At 42.7% G+C, this 19,015-nt stretch overlaps 1 protein-coding gene across 1 annotated transcript in view; it reads left to right on the top strand.

Moving 5' to 3' along the window:
• shisa8b (shisa family member 8b) overlaps positions 1-10,348 on the top strand; it is a 37,096-nt gene extending 26,748 nt beyond the window's left edge. Inside the window, exons 3-4 of the mRNA XM_071909757.2 lie at positions 3,431-3,544; positions 9,798-10,348. Of these exons, the coding sequence (XP_071765858.1) occupies positions 3,431-3,544; positions 9,798-10,348 (665 nt within the window). The remainder of the gene's footprint in view (positions 1-3,430; positions 3,545-9,797) is intronic.
• Positions 10,349-19,015: the final 8,667 nt, after the last annotated feature.

The raw sequence follows: 19,015 nt of genomic DNA, 5'->3' as shown, positions 1-19,015 counted from the left end.
TCATGATGATTATAGATTTTAGGAGTCAAACTTATTCCTCTATTTGTCTCATGGATCCTACCTCTGGAAACCACAATCCCCCATTTCCCTTGTTAGATTCTTCCATAAGTAATCAGCTAATATAGTAAAATAGACAAGATTTCCTTATAGTGAAAAGCTTTGTATACGGACCCCCACTGCAAAAGAGCACAAACTAGAAACAGGAGGATCTACTGTTAAATCTAAACAGTCTGCAGAAACATCTCTAATGCAGCCTGGTCTCGTGAAATTTTGTGAAATTAGCACAATGTCTTAAAATGCAAATAACGTGATCTGTACACGAAAAGGATTACGTAAAGAAGGCACAACTAGAAACAGGTAGTAGTCTGACATTGAAAACACTGTGGTGGAAAGTGGAAGGGTGGAGACAGAGACAGCAGACAGGCAGGTAAGCGGTTGAGAGAGAGATGAAAAGGGAAAGCTGGAACAGAAAATGGTATAAAACATATAAAAATAAAAATAACAGCCAGTTATTTTCCCCCCAGCGATCAGAGCAGTTAAGCAGAGCGCAGCAGCTTATTAAATGTGAAGAGCATCATAGATAGCACTGGTGCCACTGAATCTGAGTACCAATAGCTGCTTCTGCACACACACACACACACACACTCACACTGGAAGGCATGAATGCACATGTTCATACGCGTGCACACACACACACACACACACACACTCAACCTTTGAGACTTCTGAGACCTCTGAGCCGCTCATGACTCTCCAAGTCTACCCAGCGAGTCTGTCTTCATCTCTGTCTGTATTTTTCTGTTGCTCAAAAAACTTCATAAGCAACAATAGACGACGATGAAGATGATGATGAAGATGATGGTGAGGAAGAAGAGGAGGAGGATGATGACGATGACAGTACAAAAGGGACTTTTTCTCATAATCCTCTAATCTGGCACATGCTGAGGGGTCAGCGCCATTGGATTACACTGGATGATTTTACAACATGTGAAACATCTCACTGGCTAATCAGCTTAAACTGCAGCGTGCAGCACACGGATGATGGCGTGTGTGTGTGTGTGTGTGTGTGTGTGTGTGTGTGTGCGTGTTCAGTGATTAAGGTAGAGGCTCAGAGTTGTAAGTGTAAGTGTGTTAATGTAAAAACTAACTCTTGACATTTCTCCTCCCCTCGTGCTTCAGCATAATTTTCAAATTTATTCCACCGACACATCCTGCCATCTCTCCTCCATACTTCTGTCTCTCTCTCTCTCTTCTCCATCTAAATCATGCATCTCTCTCTCTCCCTCTCTTTCTTCTATGTGTGCCTGTCATGTGTGTGTGTGTGTGTGTGTGTGTGTGTGTGTGTGTGGTGATTAGTATTCAGTGGTTGTGCCGTGTATACCTCTTTCTTAGCACTGACAGTCACAGATGTGATGAAACCCTCCCTGTTTGATGCTTTGCTTCTCCCAGTGTGGCACTACTCCAACCTGCACACACACACACACGCACACACACTCGATACGCTCTTGATTTTCATTCAGTCACATGATCAATTCTTCCACTCAATATTATGAAGAGGTTATAAGAGCGCAGCCAAAACAATAGCGCACAACACCGCTGTCTTTGTTGCTCTCTCCTAAATGACCTCAAAAAGCATGTTGTGTGTGTGTATGTGTGTGTGTGTGTGTGTGTGTGTGTGTGTGTGTGTGTGTGTGTGCGTGCGTGTGTGTGTGCATGTGTGTCGGTCCATCCCCGGGGCTGACATCCAGTGTGCTGGCTGCATCAGTGGACTTCATTAATGCTAATAGCCAGTGCTTCACTCTCTCATCTAGTTTGTTCCATTGTTCATTAACCTCAGTTCATTTAACATGAGACTGGCTGGCCGTCCCGGCTGGGCCGCTCTCTTACCCTCTGTCACCCAACGTCACCGCCGCCAGGGGAAAGGGAAACGCTTTTTAACTCCCGTCTATCCAGGAAAGGCTGCCTGAGAATTTGTGTGATTTTTTCCACAAAGCAGATTTCCACTTGGGGGTTAAAGAAGTACACTTTTTTGGGGGAGTTTGGCCCGTTGGTCAACTTATCCGTTTAGTGATGAGAGCATAAAGTCATCCATGTGTCCCCGGTAGATCAATGGCTCTGGTGCTCCATGCTAACAATTTAGCATACACTATGTTGAGTGATAGTAGGCGACTAGCATTATCGTAAAAGTAATAAGACTAATCTTTTAGTAATCAAAAGTTGTTTTAAAGGTTTTTATTATACAGCATCTAGGATTTATACATTTTAAAAATTATTATTAACTAAATACAGCCAGGTTTATTTTTGGAACTATTTCAGGTGAGAAACCATGTATTCATCCACTGCGGAGTGATTTTTAGTTGTACACAGTCTGCTATCACTCACCACCTTCACTTCCCATGTAAACAGGGAAAGTAGTCCCCGCTAGTTCAAAACAGTATGTTATTTTTATAGCATATTTTGTGTAAATTTTACCAATTTCCTACACAAAACTGCCAACTTAGCCGCATATCATTTAAGATTACTTACCATTTAGCTTTAGAGCTGCTACAAGTTCTCATTTCCTCACTTTTAAGATAATGCTAGTCGCTTACTATCACTCAACATGGTGTATGCTAAAGTGTTAGCATAGCGCAACAGAGCGAACGATCTACCGGGGACACATGTATGATTTTGGTGTTTATGTTCTCATCACTCAACGGGATAAGTTGTTACAGGACAATCTCCTAAAAACTTGGTGTGTTCCTTTAAGGGCAACTCAACGGTAGCTGTTGAGGGAGCAGAAAGTGTTTCTTATTGACTTTCCCTGCCCACATTTTCTCTCCTCTCATTTGGGGATTCGAAGCGGTCACAAGCCTGCTTCTCTAACCTCCAGGTACCCGCTGCTTTTGTGTGGACTCTCCTCTGTAAAATGTAATTAAAATAGCAGCAGCAGTTGGTGGACCTGTGAGACTTGGTAAACATCGAATAATAACTGGAGAAACGAGAGAGAGAAGGACAGGATGTGAGAAATGTGACTATTCGGAAATATGTTTCCGGGCGGCACTCTAGTTTACAATGGCGTTATTCCAGTGTATTAACCTGCGTATTGACCTATGGGAAAGTATTTTAACGGAATAATACTGTGTTAGCACTTCATGAAAACCTCCCAATACTTAATCTGCTTACAGGATTGCAACAACAGATTTTCATTAAGCGCTAACAGAGTATTAGAGAGTATTTACTGGAAGAAACCACCTGCAAAATGAAATGTTTCTGTGTTTTGTAATGTAAATTGACTGTTGTGTGACATTTTTCAAGGTTTATCGTGTATTGTTTTCTCCTAAAGGTAACTGACACTTGCCTACTCCCTCTCTCTCTCTCTCTCTCTCTCTCTCTCTCTCTCTCTCTCTCTCTCTCTCTCTCACTCTCTATCTACTGTATCTGTCAGCAGAGCAGTACCATCTGAATAATGCAGGTTATGGTCAGTTTGGACAAGGGCTTCCACACCCGCACAGCAACCACAGCACAGTGGGACTCAACAAGTACACTTCCCTCAAAGCTGTGGGTAAGTCGGGCACAAACACACACACACACACGCACACACACACACACACACACACACACACACACAATGATGCTGACTCCAACTGACACAGTAACCTTTAAAGTAGGTTCAAGGTACCGGAGCTGTCATCTGATGAGGCTCCCCTCCTGGCAAAGAGAGGCTTGATATTAAAGAGGAGCCCACACACTGATCCTGCCTGGTACCATGTTGTGATAGATAATGCTTTGTCTCTAAACGTTAGTCAGTAATTGATGTGAAATGTGGTTTCTTTTACAGTGCACTTACTCCAAAGTTCTTGGATGGCCTAAAGACAGTGAATGAACTGAACAGGGCTGGGCATCCTCAAGCCATTTTTAGTACTAAAAATCTTTGTTTTAGCAACAGGAAAATGTTTATTCCAGTACTTCAGTAGAGCTTAACCAGATAGTAAAGGGCATAGCCAAGGAACCAGCTTTACAACAGTTCTTTCAGGTGACATAACACTCTCTGGCGGCCATATTGGAGGTCCTCACACAACAGCTGATTATGTTTTTTAACATACAACTTGGCCGTCTCAATAGAATTTGATAGACACGGTTAATTTCTGTGCTGTTTTTGATTTTTTTAACTGATTTCCCCTTATATCTGATAGATTTGTGTTTAGCTTGTTTTAAGCTAGCTAACATCTGGTCAGATAATTGTTACTGTCTTGTTGTGAACACATCTGATTAGCACACTAGCTAACTTATCTTGTAAAGGCTAGTGTTAGTGGCTAGTAGTCGCATTTAACATCAGTTGCTTTGCTAAATGAGCATCGTATAGTATAGTACTAGTTAGCCGACTCTTCTCAAGCTACAACTCAGAGTGTTTTGGAGTAGAGACTAGGGCTAAAGACAAGACAGTTTACTGTGTCCAAGTAACCTACATTTGGACACAAATCTATCTTATCAGACTATTCACCTTTACTTATAACATTACTGAATTGACCTACAGCCACACCACAACTGTCTTTTTCAGATATCTCTCTTTTTCTAGCTCAGTTGTTGTATTTTTAGCTATTATTTGCATACAGCCAGTTTTCCACTGGACCTCCATGATGGCACCAGACACGGTTGCTAGGAGATTTGTGACGCAACTGCAAAATCTCTATAGCCTGGAAAGGAGGCTTGAGGGTTTTTTTACCAGTCTATTGCAGACTGTTACATACAGGCAAAGGTCACACACACATGTTGATGTCCTTGAATAGTGTGTATGTGTAGAAAACTACATCCGACCCCAGGCGTCCTATTAGAACAAAACAAACCTCTACCGATCAGGCAAAGGCAAATCAGCCCTTGTCAAGGAAGATTTTTTTAACCTTTACTATCCAGGGAAGGTTGACTGAGCATGAGTGCAGTTTCCCAGCAACACGCTGCTTCACGCTCACACAGGTACATTCACACCTGGGGTTCGCTGCCTTGCTCAAGGGCAGCCCGGAGGTAGTTGCTGGTGGAGGGGGGGAAGTGTTGGTCTTCCACTTTCCCCAACCAGGACACTGTCTGTTCACAAGCAAACTTCTCTGACCTCTAGGCTACGGCCGTTGGTTTGTGATCTAGGAAGTTAAAGGATAACACCGGGGTAATCTTAGTTTTTTCTATCGCCATTAATGCCCATGAAAAGTCTAAACCTGATGTATTTGCCACAGTCAGAAGTTACCACTGTCTGTTCTACTGCACAAACAGACAGTGAACTCAAAAATACGTTAAAAACAGCTGCCTTGACTAATGTAATACATTTTAAACAACACGTGTAATGTATTTTCTCATGATTTTATAATTCCAAAATCACTGCAGTTGTATCAGAAGTCGTTCCATTCTGCCAGAATTGAATGTGAAGAGATCATTGCTTGTATTCGCCTCCCACTCTGCCGTAAGTTTTGTTTTGCCTCTTCACTGCCACCAGAAGTACGTAACAGTGCGTAGTAACGGAAAAAGTGAAAATAGTCCCAATTAAATGCTTTAATTAGCTGCATGATTAAGTCATGTTAGGAGACACTGCAATACATGTGTTGTTCAACATGATGGATTCGTCAAGGCAGCAGTTTGTCTCTGAACTGTTTTCAGGGAATTTTTTGTATCTTTCTATTGTTGTTTTCTAGGAGGTCAAACCTGCAGTAGAATAGACAGTAGAAGCTTCAGGCTGTGGCAAATACATCAGTGGTTTAAACTTTTCATGGCAATTAATACCGATTAATACCAATTAATTACACTGGTGTTATCCCTTATTTTACTGTTGCACTCATGTTTAAAACGTAAAATTTTGGAAACAGTATGGACAGGATCACTTCTGTCACACTGGAGTTTACTTTCTGGGATGAAGGGATGAGTCAGTGGAAAAACAGAGGAGAGGAGAACGGGGGAGCAGAATGGAAACTAGATCTTGTTCCTTGAGGCCAAAACGCATTCAGGGTTACAATCAAAGTCTCTCTCTCTCTCTCTCTCTCTCATTCTCTCTCATAGATTTCATCTGGCCCTAATGAGTAGTCAGGCATAACACATACATCGCCTGGCAGCAAATATTGATACAACCTGACAAGAGTCCAGACCTCACACACACACACACACACACACACACAACACACGCATGCACGTACATACAAACAAAGAAAAGGACAAGATACAAACAAACAATAGCCTGCACATTTTTTCTACCTTCCCTCTGAATTGGATGTTGACTGAGAGACATTGGCATTGAGAATTTGAATTGAATGTGAAAGAGACACAGAGAGAACGGCAGATATTGACTGGCAAGTGAAAGAGAGGACGACATTATTATTATTGCCTTGCCTGAACTTGATATTGAGCCTGCACGGTTGACCGAGCATGTGTGCGCTTTTCCAGCAACGCTTCACTCTCAAACAGTTACACACATTAAAACCCGGAGTTGCTCAGCACAGCCGCAGTGTTTTACTGTTGCAGCTCCAGCAGGCAGCTGGGGATTACCTGCCTCGCCGCAGGACACCTTGACAGGAGATTTCACTGATAACTTTTAAAGCTCAAGGTGGTCCAGCCTCCAGCTGTGAGTCCGACCTTTTAAAGTCACGCTGAAATGAAACGTGACTTTTTTTTGCCTTTATAGCTCATTCTAACTATCATACCGGACAGCTATTTGACAATTGATGCCAAAAAATATATATATTCTTGTATTTTTATATCAAAATCTCATTACTTTTACTTCCTGGAAACTGGTAAATCTTTAGTGGTGACTTCATCGTGTACCAGGAGGCGACATAAAAATGTAACCAATAACACATCACTGATTTTTCAGTCCCGCCCCTCCGGCCCTCCCATCAAATAACACTGACTTTCTCTCCTTAACTGATCTCCCATTGGTTTACACTTTTGAATGATCCCTCCCCGGGTTACGTCCCGCCCCAATTTCCTGTTTCAACAAGAAATACATCACATTAAGGAAGATTGACATAAATATAGATTTTAGAAAATGAAAGAAGTGAAACAGTTTACCTGTTCACCAGGTCTGCTGTCAAACTGGAACAAACTGGCCGCTGCTAAAGGACATTTTACAGTCCTACACTCTAAAAGGTATGAGTGCTTCAAGCAACCTTTGAGGCAGTGGTTCTCAACCTTTTCGGCTTGTGACCCCTTAAAATGAAGCCATGCCGATTTGCAAGCCCCCATCACAGGCTGCATGCAGAGTGGTGAACAGTTCAACTAAAGATTTTCATCTGAGTTTCATCTAATTAATTATCAGAAGAAGCCTATAGGGGCTGAAAACTATTCTGCATTTCACAAGAAAAAAAATCAGAAATGGACATGATTATAAATTTGTATAGTAGAAATACGTTTTTATCCTATCCCATAAATCATCTCACGACCCCCCCAAAGTTATCTTGCGACCCCCTGGGAGGTCCCGAGAACCACTGCTTTGAGGGTTCGTCAGATTGCAACCACCGGAGAACCCCAGGGGAGTTTCTTGAAGAACCTCTTCATAAACGGGTGTGTGTTCCTACTTAGAACCCTTTAGGGATTCTTCATTTCTTCAAGTGAAACATGGCAGCGTGCATATTGGCTCCTTTTGGAAATTAGCAGAACCCAAGAAGAGGAACCTCATGTTTTTAGAGAGAAGTTCACCTAACAGCAATGCACACAGTGAGTCAAACACACACACACACACACACAGGCAAGGTTACCGTGTAGCCAGGAAGCTAGCGGCGATGACCTCACTATTTAGAGCTACAGATGATTCTCTACGACGTGCATGCAGGCCCGCGACACACACACACACACACACACACACTCCGGACTCCAGGCGAGGGTATTTATAAACCTCTCTTCCTATGTCTTCCTATACCTTTACCTCCATCGTCTCCTTTGCATGTTTCACCCATCACCCACCTCTTCCTCCTCCTCTTCATCACCCCCCCCTCCCCCCTTCCTCCTCCTCCTCCTCCTCCCCGCTCTCCACCCTCCCGTATCCCAGCGAGCGAGGAATACCAGTAGTATTTTCCTTAAGGGCGGACACCTATTGGGAATACTTAAATCACCAGCCTTCCCCTTTGATCTTCTTCAAACGCTTTCCTCTTATCCTGACCTTCCTTCACCTCCGTCTGACTCCATCTCTCCGCTCATCCTCCAAATTTTTTTCTGGGTTTCTGGTTTTGTGGACAAGCAAAAAAAAAAAAAAAAAGTCCTGTTTTTTTACTGCGTTTTGTGCTTCTAATCACATTCCTGCTCACCCCTCTCACTACTAGACATACTTTTATTTCTTTGTCCTCCTTTTGTCCTCCTTCCCCACCTCACCGTCCTGTTTTCCATCTTGTCCTCTTTCAAATCAAAATTCAAATCGTTCCTCACCTCCTTCTCCTCCTCACCTTCCCTTTCCACTTTGTTGTAGTTGATGTCGTCCCTCTTTACCTTCTCATCTCTCGCTTCCCCACGCTCCCAAACCCTCTTTATGGAATCATTCTTCCTTAGTTAAAAAAGTTAAATACATAATCCAAAAATCATTATTTTTGCTTGATTGAGTGCAATACAGGCTACACAGCCACTGATTTGTCATGCTTGTTAGGTTTTAATGATGATTAATAAGTTTAGCAGCCTGTACTACATTTAAAAACACGGTCAAAGATCCTCGGTTTGCTTCGTTCAGTTAAACTCTTAATAGTGAAGTTGGGTTTATCACACCTGCTCTAAAGTCTCAGCTGATTTCACCCTGACGGACTCACATCATATCAGAAGAAGCAGAGGAACAGGAAGACATCTTGTTGCTACAAATTGGAAATGTTCACGTGAGTCGTTGGAGCGCCCACATCCAAGATGGCGATCGTAAGGTCAATTGCTGTAGCGCTCCTTCTTGTTATCATCAAGTATTTTACAACCAACCGATATTAACTTCTTCTGAAATACCTCGAGGAGCAAAGGAAGCTGACATTGATGGATTTGCTGCCATGTTCGCCGCCTGTGTTGACGCACTTCAGCAATTTGTAACACCAAGTCAGAGACATTGCAGCCTACAAAATATTCCCACATGTCCTACTTTTAATTAGGGGGCTGACATTAATGTTTTTTCACAGCAGCTCGTATTTAACGTAGATCCAATATGACGTGAACTCGGCGTAACCCCTTGAACACATTCACTGCATTGAATGCAGTAATATCAGATGGAAGTTGGTTTTCAAATGAGGGAATCTTTTATTTCTGCATCATTCTGCTGCAGATGCATTTAGTTGCAATGCAAGCGGCCCATGCGTTGAATTTATTCCACTCATACATTAGTTATGCATGCATAAACTAAACCGAATGTTGCTCTAACCCGTTTTTTTCTGTGATGTTTCATGATTAAAGTATTTTAGACAGACAAAAGACAAAAGTTGCAATGAAAATGTATGTCGTGGTTCTATAATCAATAATCATGCCTAATCAGTTTCATTTTAACTCGTGTGCCAGTGGATCCTTGTGATGAACTCTGCACATAGTTTGCAGCAACATCAGTGCATCATGGATGAAGTGTGATTCAGGCGTTAGTGTTCCCACAATGACAGACTGTGTTTGCACATTGACAGTTCATTCCAGGCGACTTCTCTATGTGACTCAGAACTGCATCAGACCGTGGCAAATAGAAAATGACTCAAAAGTACAAACAAGTTGAAAGTGGCCAATTATAGCATTATGCATTTGCATTACTGACCTAATTGGTACTTGTTGTTTATGTTGCTTGTACATCACATGCTTCACATACATCTATCTACAGTATGTCTCTCTCTCTCTCTTCCCAGCGGACAGTGCGTCTCGTAGCTACTATAAGAGCTTCCCGCTGATGGACTTCTCCCACTACCAGCCGGTGGCGCCTCCTGCCTTCCAACCCGTGGCGCTGCAGCCCAAAGAGAAGTCGTACCTCCACCAGGCCCTGCCGGCGCACCACGACCTCCACGCCCCGCTCTCCATCTCCATCCCCGCCAGCCACCTGGAGCACGCCCGCCTCCCCAAGACCACCACGCACCCGCTGCTCTCCAGCTCGGCCTTCAAAGCCTGGGAGCCGACCGGCCGCCACGTCCAGAGGCAGACCTCCGCCCCGGGACACCCGTCCGCCGCCATGCACGGCTCCGGCCGGAGACACGGCTACTCCACCAGGAGGCAGCAGAGCATAGAGGACATGACCGATCTCTTTAACCAGCCCTACGGAGGGGCGTACGGAGGAGCGGGAGGGGGGATGGGGCCGGGGCCGGGGCAGCACGTCCAGGGGCACCACCCGTCCCACCCATCCTACTACCACCACACCAGGCATAAGAGCTACTCCACCCACAGTAAGACTGAGGTGACCGTCTGAGGCTCCGGGCCTCAGAGAGCAGCCTGCTGCAGCGTGGAGCATAGGGACAGAAAACCTTGGTGTTAGCTAAATACCAGAGTGTGGGAATGGTGGCCCAAGAGGTGAGAGATATTAAAGGGGGAATCTCTTTAAAATATGCAGATTCACTGAATGAAAAGGGGGTTTTATTAAAAAGTTGTGAGATTCAGGAGGAAAACAATGTAGCAGCGCCACTATTTCCGGCCCCGGTGATATAACTTTACGGATAATGGACTCGATTGGAAGCAGCAAAGTAGCATTTTAAGAGTCTCCTACACTGATCATATATAGACTCCCTGAAAGTAAATCTACCATGGCTGCTTGAAGCCCGTTCTCAGCCTCCTCAGGGCCACACGGCCTTCAGATCTCCTGTATTACAGCATTAACGCTGCAGTGTGTTGTCATGGTTGCGGTCGTGCAGGGCTTACGACAATCACTGCACATGATTATGAACAAAAAGAAATCACTAGTTCATAACCTGCACATGGCAAAAACAATATTCTCTCTTGTGCCAAGGGTTAGAGAAAGGATAAAGATTAGTTTTGGACAAGAGAACTAGACAAGGTGTTAAGTGTTAAGGTTAAGGTAAGGGTTGGTTTCATTTTAGGTTTGGCAAGAATTAACAGTGAGTTTGAGTTAGCCAAGGAACTTGGCTAATGAAGGTTAAGTTTAGGGTTGAGATATAGGTATTTGTCACACACATGGTTGTTCACATTCTTGACCCTTCGTTAGGTATTTTGTTGCTGAAAAACATCCACAATGAGCCTGCAACTGACAACAATTGAAGCCAGAGGCCATACTTTATACCATCCTCAACCCAAAGACCCATTCATTGTAAGCCATCCAGTTGTATTGACACCTTTCTCTCACATTTAAGGGGACATCAAGTAATCTATGAACAGCGACCGTTAATAATTACAACAGCATTGATATAACTTATCTCCTCCTACAAAAGTCTATGGCACAGATTGAAAACATACAACTACGTCCTAGAGTGCTGAGAAAAATTTAAATCACTGAGTGATTGCAACTACCATACTTCAAAATCGTCCTTTTCCTTGGGTGATTTGCACAGGGTGTCTGCAGGTTTCAAGTAAAATAAGACCTTATTCATGCCAGCTAAAGTAAATTATATTGATTTCTCCCATTTTAAGGCTTTTGTTTCGAACTTAATTTCACGGTCTTAACGTTTAGATGCAATTTAGATAAATAATCTAGATGCTACATTAAATCATTTATACATAACATTTAGATATAATAATAAACTAAAAGTAATACAATTTAAGACATTTTCAGGTCACATAGCTTGCTGTTCCTTGACTCACACAGCAGTTCACTAAGTTCCCTCTTGTCCTTCTTACAAAAACGACTCAGCGCCGCTGCCTGCTCTGCATCTCTCCCTCTCTCTCTCTCTCTCCACCTCCATCCACAGCTTTTCTCTCCTCTCCTCTCTCTCTCTCCCCTCTCGGCCTCTCCCACCCTCCATCAGGCCAACATACAGGGACGGCATCCCCGGGGTCACATTAACTCGTCGGCGGGGACAATGCCACCATCACGTCAGCTCCCATCAGCCTCCATCCGAACGCAGAGAGAGGGAGCGAGGAGAGATAGAGGGAGAGAGGGAGTGTAAGAGCCAGAGGCAGGGATTCTTTAGAAAGGAGAGAAAGAGGGGTAAGAGGGAGGAGAAGAGAGGGGGGGAGGAGGGGGAGACAGATGGAGAGAAAGGAGGAGGGAGAGGGGGGGGTTAGGGAGAAGAGAAAAATAGAAATACAAACGCACATGGCCGCGTGTTTTCCTTCCTCGGGGGGGAAGGGAAGGAAAGGGAGGGAGTCAGTGTGGATCTGGGTCTCTCACCACTGGGCCGTCTGGGTCATGACTCAGTGTGTGTGGATGTGAGTCGATGCCTGTATGTAATTTCCAACCTCCAGGCACAAGTGTAGGGCAATTCGCCGAGGCATTTCCAGGCCTGGGGCTTTAGAGACATTCTGCATCGCCTCCCTGATGCCTGGACAGCGAAGGACAGGGTGCGGAGCGGCTGCTAGAAACACAAACTGCAACAGTTCCTCCGGACTTGTTGGTGACGTTTTTTCTTTTTTGTTTTTTTTTTCACGGCTGCAAGACCCTTAGGAACTACTACTGATGATTGCACCCGTGTCCATAAAGACTTCCATAAGGTTCTGCGATAGAAGATCAAAGAGAGAAAGGGGATTTTATAATGCAAAACTTTCGATGGGGTTAAACTGTGAATAGAGTGTTTTTGTGGCGATTAGATTAAGAGTCAAGCAAAAGGACCAGCAAGAGCCAATGTGGGTCAAACACAAATAAATGAACAAATAACACTGTTACTAAATCAGAACTGGCCAAACACCGGCCCTCACTTTAAAGCTGCACTAGGCAAGATTTTTATGTAAAAGTACACCCATCTAACCGGCATACAAAGAGAAGAACGTCCCATCCTAATCCTAATTGAGACACTGTAGCTTTGCTTTATTTGTCCAAATTAAATTCTGGTGTCAGGTACGGACACTTCTCCACCCACTGACCTCACGGCACAGGATTTCTGGGTATTGAAGTTCAGATTTTTCAATTACCTCTTGGTGCGAAGTTGCCTAGTGAAGCTTTAATATATGGGTCATCACAATCAATACAATGCAACACACACACACAAGGTGCTGGCTTAAAGGGCGGCCAGACAGAGATTCAGATTCATAGGGCGTTGTCCATATTTTTTCGTATTTAAAACGCAGTATACGTAATTATCTGTTAACGGGTCACTAGCCTATCAGAGGCAGTGAAGGTGGAACTCGCCTTTTCTCTCGATTTTCAAAATGGAAAAGCATCTACTGTCCAGCTGCAGTTCTTGGATGAAGTGGTGGAACTCCACACTTGCTTTTCTCAGTAAATTGATGATATGCACCCACAGCCTAGATATGTTTTCGTTTGTCTGTGAATGATAATGGCAAGCAGCTTGAGCTTTTTTTTCTTTTTTCAATAACGCCACACCTTCGTTTTGCATTCCAATCGATCAAAGAACAGAGAGAGACGGATCCAAACACGAACTTCATACGTTTGTCTGGCCGCCCCCCTTACACTTAACAATCCCTGTGCAATCGCTCTCCTGTGAGAGTTATTCAGGGAATCAATGCGTCTGACATTTCAAATGTCAAACTAGATCCCAAACGTCCTATTGTCCTGAAAGACAACAGTTCAAATCTTTATTGATTGGGCAGAGAAGTGATGACAAGCTCAACCTTCCTCAAATCCTGCCAGATTAAAAATAGATGAAGTATGGAATCTGACAGCAGCTGTGATCCTCAAAACAACAATCAAGCTCTTCTTTAGGTATTTATCATCCAAATTACAAGACGTCTCCTCAAGTTCGTCTGCCTTATATAAAGGCTTATATTATTTTAAATGAAGTTCAGACTGTCCTCTGCAGAAGTCATAGCAATTGTTCTGGGCTTTTGGAGAGCCTTCATAATGGCTTTTATATAACAGACTAGTTAAGACGTCTAAGTCAGAGCGACGTCTTGATTTGGGGCCTCAGCCAATAATGTGGTCGACATCTAGGAAGTAAAGCTTGATTAAGGCTGTGAGCGCGGCTGTAACCCAGACGCAGACGCAGACATTAGAAAAGTCCTACTTCTTTACTGCGTATTTGCTGAACTGCTGCTGCACTTGTTTGGATAAATCCAGTTTTGCTCTTCTTTCAGCTGGGGGAAGTCACAAGGAATGTTCTGCCAACTGACTGTTTGAGAGACAATATACTAATTTGGCTCGACTGTGTAACATTCAAGAATGAAGTGTCTGCAGTGCTAATGCAGTATAGACGCATGAAAGAGGGGCTTGTACACTGGCTACTGCTGTAGACTAATTCACACACTATTTTACTAGTACACCCTTCCTCTTAACTCTTTAATTCCTTCGAATTCCATTTCCCTCCCATCTTTTCTTCATTTATTTCTACCAAATCACTCTCTCTGTCCATAATTGGTTTCTGTTCATTAGTCACCTCCATCCTCTCCCTGACCGCCAGTCTCACGTTATCCTCTCTCTCTCTCTCTCTCTCTCTGTTTTTTCCTGTTCTCATTTCCTCATGTCTCTGATACTCATAGTGTTTCTTTTCTGATGTTAGTCTCATCCCTCTCTCCTCTTTGCCCTGTCCTGTCCTGTTCACTACTGCGTCTCCAGACAATATAACTGACAGCATGCTGTATGCAGTATGAGAAAGGTACGAACACTGCCAGGGTTAGGGGTTCAATTCCCAATGGGGCCACAGATACTGAAAAAATATATATATACCCATGGTAGGTAAGGTGCTGTGGATAAAAGTATCCACCAAATGGCACGTTCTGTTCGAAAGGCGTCACCCAGGACACGTTCACACCAAGCATGTCTAGAGCAGTTTAATCAAACTCTGGAGTGTTTTTTTTTCCTTTAGTTTAGTTTGTTTAGGCAGGTGAGAACAATGCTGTTTGAACTGTTTGCTAGAAGTGAGAAGGTAATCCAAACCAACTACAGGAAATGACACCAAAACACAAGGCTTTATGGGTATAAGGAGACAGATTTTGACATCTAATAGCCAGCAGCTATATATTCATGCTTGGAAGGTCTAGCATGACAAGATGAAGTCTGGATTGATGCTCATATTCAGATGTCTCTTCATGTGTTCTTAACTGGTTTGAACACCAGGGAAGGTAAATTATGATTAAAAAAAAAGCGCAGACAAGTCCATCATGCTTAGCTGAAGTTATAGGGACTGGAATCAGATTTGTTTTGACTCTCCTGTTGCCAAAATCTCTGACCTGGCAGGATGACAGGCTACCAAAACTCTGTCCAATAAATGAGCTACTTGTGAGTCCGTGAGAGTTTTGTTTACAAGCCCTTGTTGCTTGTAATTGGGCAGTGTGAACTTGAACAAACCAAATACAACAAATTTAACTTTTCCACTATGGTTTGGATCAAAGACAAACACCATCCACAGAGAATAAGCTCACCAGCCAGCTTCCTAGCTTGAGTGCAACTTGAAAACAACCAGTGGTATTTGCCTTCTTGATCCCCGAGCCACACACGCCACACATGTCTCCTCACAGCCGGATCCTGATGGTTGATATTGTATGAGCGTCGCGCTGCAGGCTGAGACCCCAGCAGGTGTTCTTCTCTCTCACTAATCTCACACACACACAAACAAGCACAAACATACACACTACATTGTCTCCCTTTCTTCTTCTTACATACAGTGTGTTGTGACCGGCTCTGGTAGACGCAGTGTGAACAAGAGCGTACTGTGGCGGCTCAGCAGACTGGGAACCAACTGGTCGTCTCTCTTCCACTGAACACACATTTCCTTCTGTTGCTCCCTCTAGAGGGAAACCTGTCCTATGCAGCATCAGTCATGTAGCAGACTGGAGTTTTAGTGATACAAACTGCTCTGGAGGAAGGAATGAGTTCATCTAGTTAAACTGCAATGGGCGGAGCCAAAGAACCACAGCTAGCACAACTTAGCTAACTGGCAAACTTGAACAGCAAAGAAGGAACTCTAGTCAAAATATAAATAGGAAATATAAATGGCAATGACTTATTTTTTTCATTCATTCATGACCATGGCATTCACAATGTAGTAAGGTCAGCAGCTAGCTATAGGCTAGTTTAGCTAGTTTGAACTTGGAAGGTCAGCTAGGCTAACTAACCTAGATAACTTAGTTTGGCTAGATTGCATTTTTCTGTTAATATCGGAGCGCTAGGCTTCATAATATTAGCTTCCTCCTCTCTTACCTCTTGTCTTTTACACTGGGCTTCAGTCTAATGATACTTAGCCAGACAAACTGTGCTTCTTTGGCTCCGCCCACTGAGGTTTAACTCAACCAATCAGATTCTTTCTTCCTCCAGAGCCGCTCTGCCTCTGAGAAATGTTTGTATAACTAAAACTCCGATCTGCCATGTTGCGGCCTAGATGTTAAACACAAATTCCAAGACCTGTGACTTGATGTGACCTTGATGTGACCTGTGACCTTGACTCAACAAGTAATGATAAAGGTAGCCAAAACAACCAAAAGCACACGACATTCAACACAATATATTGGCCAGACACTGAGGCCAGATATGAGCAGAGAACACAAGAGTAACTTGCTGCTCAACCTGGGGGTCGGAGCACCCCAGAGGGTCGCGACCAAATTTTATGGGGTGACAAGATGGTATCTGAAAATATATATTTCCAATATATAAATGTGTCATGTTTATGATCTTGGTGACGAATGGCTTTTTTGTGAAATAATCAGTATTTGTAGCCTCTTGGCGTTTTCCATTAATCAAGCAAATCAGCCTGAAAAGGGAAAGAAATAATGTAAAACTTGGCATTTCCCATGTTTACTCATGCAGCTGGGCATCATGGGTAGGCATCGCTTGCTCTTAGTGTTGGAGGCTGTGAGCTGAAAAGGTTTAAAGGGACACAAACAGTTTTAAGCAATAGAAGTCTAGTTCTTTGCTGTTTCAGAATACTTGTTTTCGTGTTGAGAAACTGAACAAGTGCTTCCGATATCTTTCCCGATATGAGATCATGCATTTTTTCCACCTAAAACAACGGTGTCCCTTTGTACTTCCTGGGTGAAACACACCTGTGTTTTTTTCTTCTACTTAAGATAAATGTTTGACATCTTGTATACATTATGATTAGTTATTTTTGAACACATGGCTTACAGATGATGGCTAATTAGGTTTTATAGAGAGAAAAATGAATCTGAAAATCATGTGTTTACATTTATTCATTAATATTCTTGTGTAAATATGTTATTTAATGGAATTTCCAATATATTTTGTTTGCATAAGGGCTTTATGAACCGAGTCAAGACATCTTAAGAGTATTTATAATTTATTTGCTGTTGATGTCAAATTGAAAAAAGAAATGACTTCATGTGGATTGTTTTAATAACACTAAACATGAGGCATAAAGAGAGCTATATTTAAGTTGTGCAATTTTCTAATGTGCAATAGAGGAAGTTAGAAGTACTGTATGTCAGATGTTTCCAGTGGGTTTATACATTCGTGTCAAAACACAGTGACACAGATTAATTAGTATGTGTTGAAACGACCATAGAAAAGAAGCCAATTTGTCAAATTAAATCATTGATATGTTTCTAGAATTACACAATACTGACTGTTATTATGGGACATTGTGCAACGGCCAGTACACTGGTACAGATTTGATTTGCAGCAAGAAATTTGCAAGTGTGCTGCACTCTGTTTAAACCTGATCTGCAGTCTGGATTTAATGCTTCCATGTGCAGACTGCAGACTTCTCCTTTGAGACACAAAGTGATATTTCAATGCTGCTTGGGGAATCATACTGCACTGTTATTGTTTATCTGCACTAGAAATGGGATCTCTGTACCGAGTGAAAGAAGGGAAGTTTGGTACTGTAAACCACTGCAGGATATGGCCTTGTGGTATCTTGCAGTATCTGTTGTACAGAGTTATGTAAACAACAGAATATGATTTAGAGTACAGAAGTGTCATAAATGTATAAATTCCTGAGTACAAATACGATAGCCAAGTAAAACCAAGGGTATACTGGTGTAATATATGTAGCAAAAATATGTTCTTCTTATTACAACTAAGCAATTTATTTATACCCAGAAATGTTCTTTACTGAGGATTGTTTAGTAACTGATGCCACTTTTGAAGATGAAATATTAAAGATGATAAAACCACTGTGAGGCTTTTGGTTTGACTGGTTTCTGTATCAAAGAGTTGTAAACCTAGGGTGTGTTGGACCTTCTACATGGAAACACAGTTTGTTGGACGGGCAAAGCGCTCCACCAAAAGCCAGGCACCTTAATTGGGTCGGCTAATTACTGAACAAATCGAATATAGACTAACTCCCTGCAGACCAAACCAAATGCCAACTTGACAGCAGTCAGCAATCCTTTGTTTGATCAAGTTGCTTGCACCAACAAAACATTATAATTAGTCAATATGGCTTCATTAGCAAAAGCGATGTAATCTAGTTTATTTGATATGACTTGTAACAAAACCTTAAAAACTTTTAAAAAAAAATAAGCAGTGTGTCTTGTTTTCAGTGATGAGAGGAAAACTGAAAGGTGGAAAAAGAGACTGAGAAGACTGAACAGCTATTACAGAGATGCAAAGCCAAATAAGCCTTTTTTTGTGCAACACATCAATCTCCATTCAACTAAATGCATCTCTGATAATAACAACCACAACTCTCTGGTATTCATTTCACTCTTTATGTTGATAGTTTATTTTTACTTTTATCTATCCATGGGTGATTTACTGAGCACATATTCTCAGTTTCAGCCAGGAAGTGTTTTCATTCAGACATTCATGCTCCTCTGGAATAGTTGGGGTTTAACTGCCTTGCTCGAGGACACTTTGACGGTAGTTATATTTGCTACATTTTCCCAGCTGGGATTTGAACCGGTGACCCTTCAGTCACATGTAACCACCAGCCCATGTACTGAGTTTGATGTTCCATGGCATGAAGTTGGCAGTCAGCACTGTAGTGAAGCTCTAGCTCCACCTTGTGGATGTACTTGTAATTACGTGAACTCAAAGCATTGGTAGCTTCTGTTCTGAGATCTTGGTTCGTTTACTACAACTGCAACAAATAAACACCATCCTGACTCTCTCCCT

Source organism: Centroberyx gerrardi, chromosome 20 (assembly GCF_048128805.1).
Source record: "Centroberyx gerrardi isolate f3 chromosome 20, fCenGer3.hap1.cur.20231027, whole genome shotgun sequence".
NCBI lineage: Eukaryota > Metazoa > Chordata > Actinopteri > Beryciformes > Berycidae > Centroberyx > Centroberyx gerrardi.
This window is presented reverse-complemented; position numbering and strand designations above follow the sequence as displayed.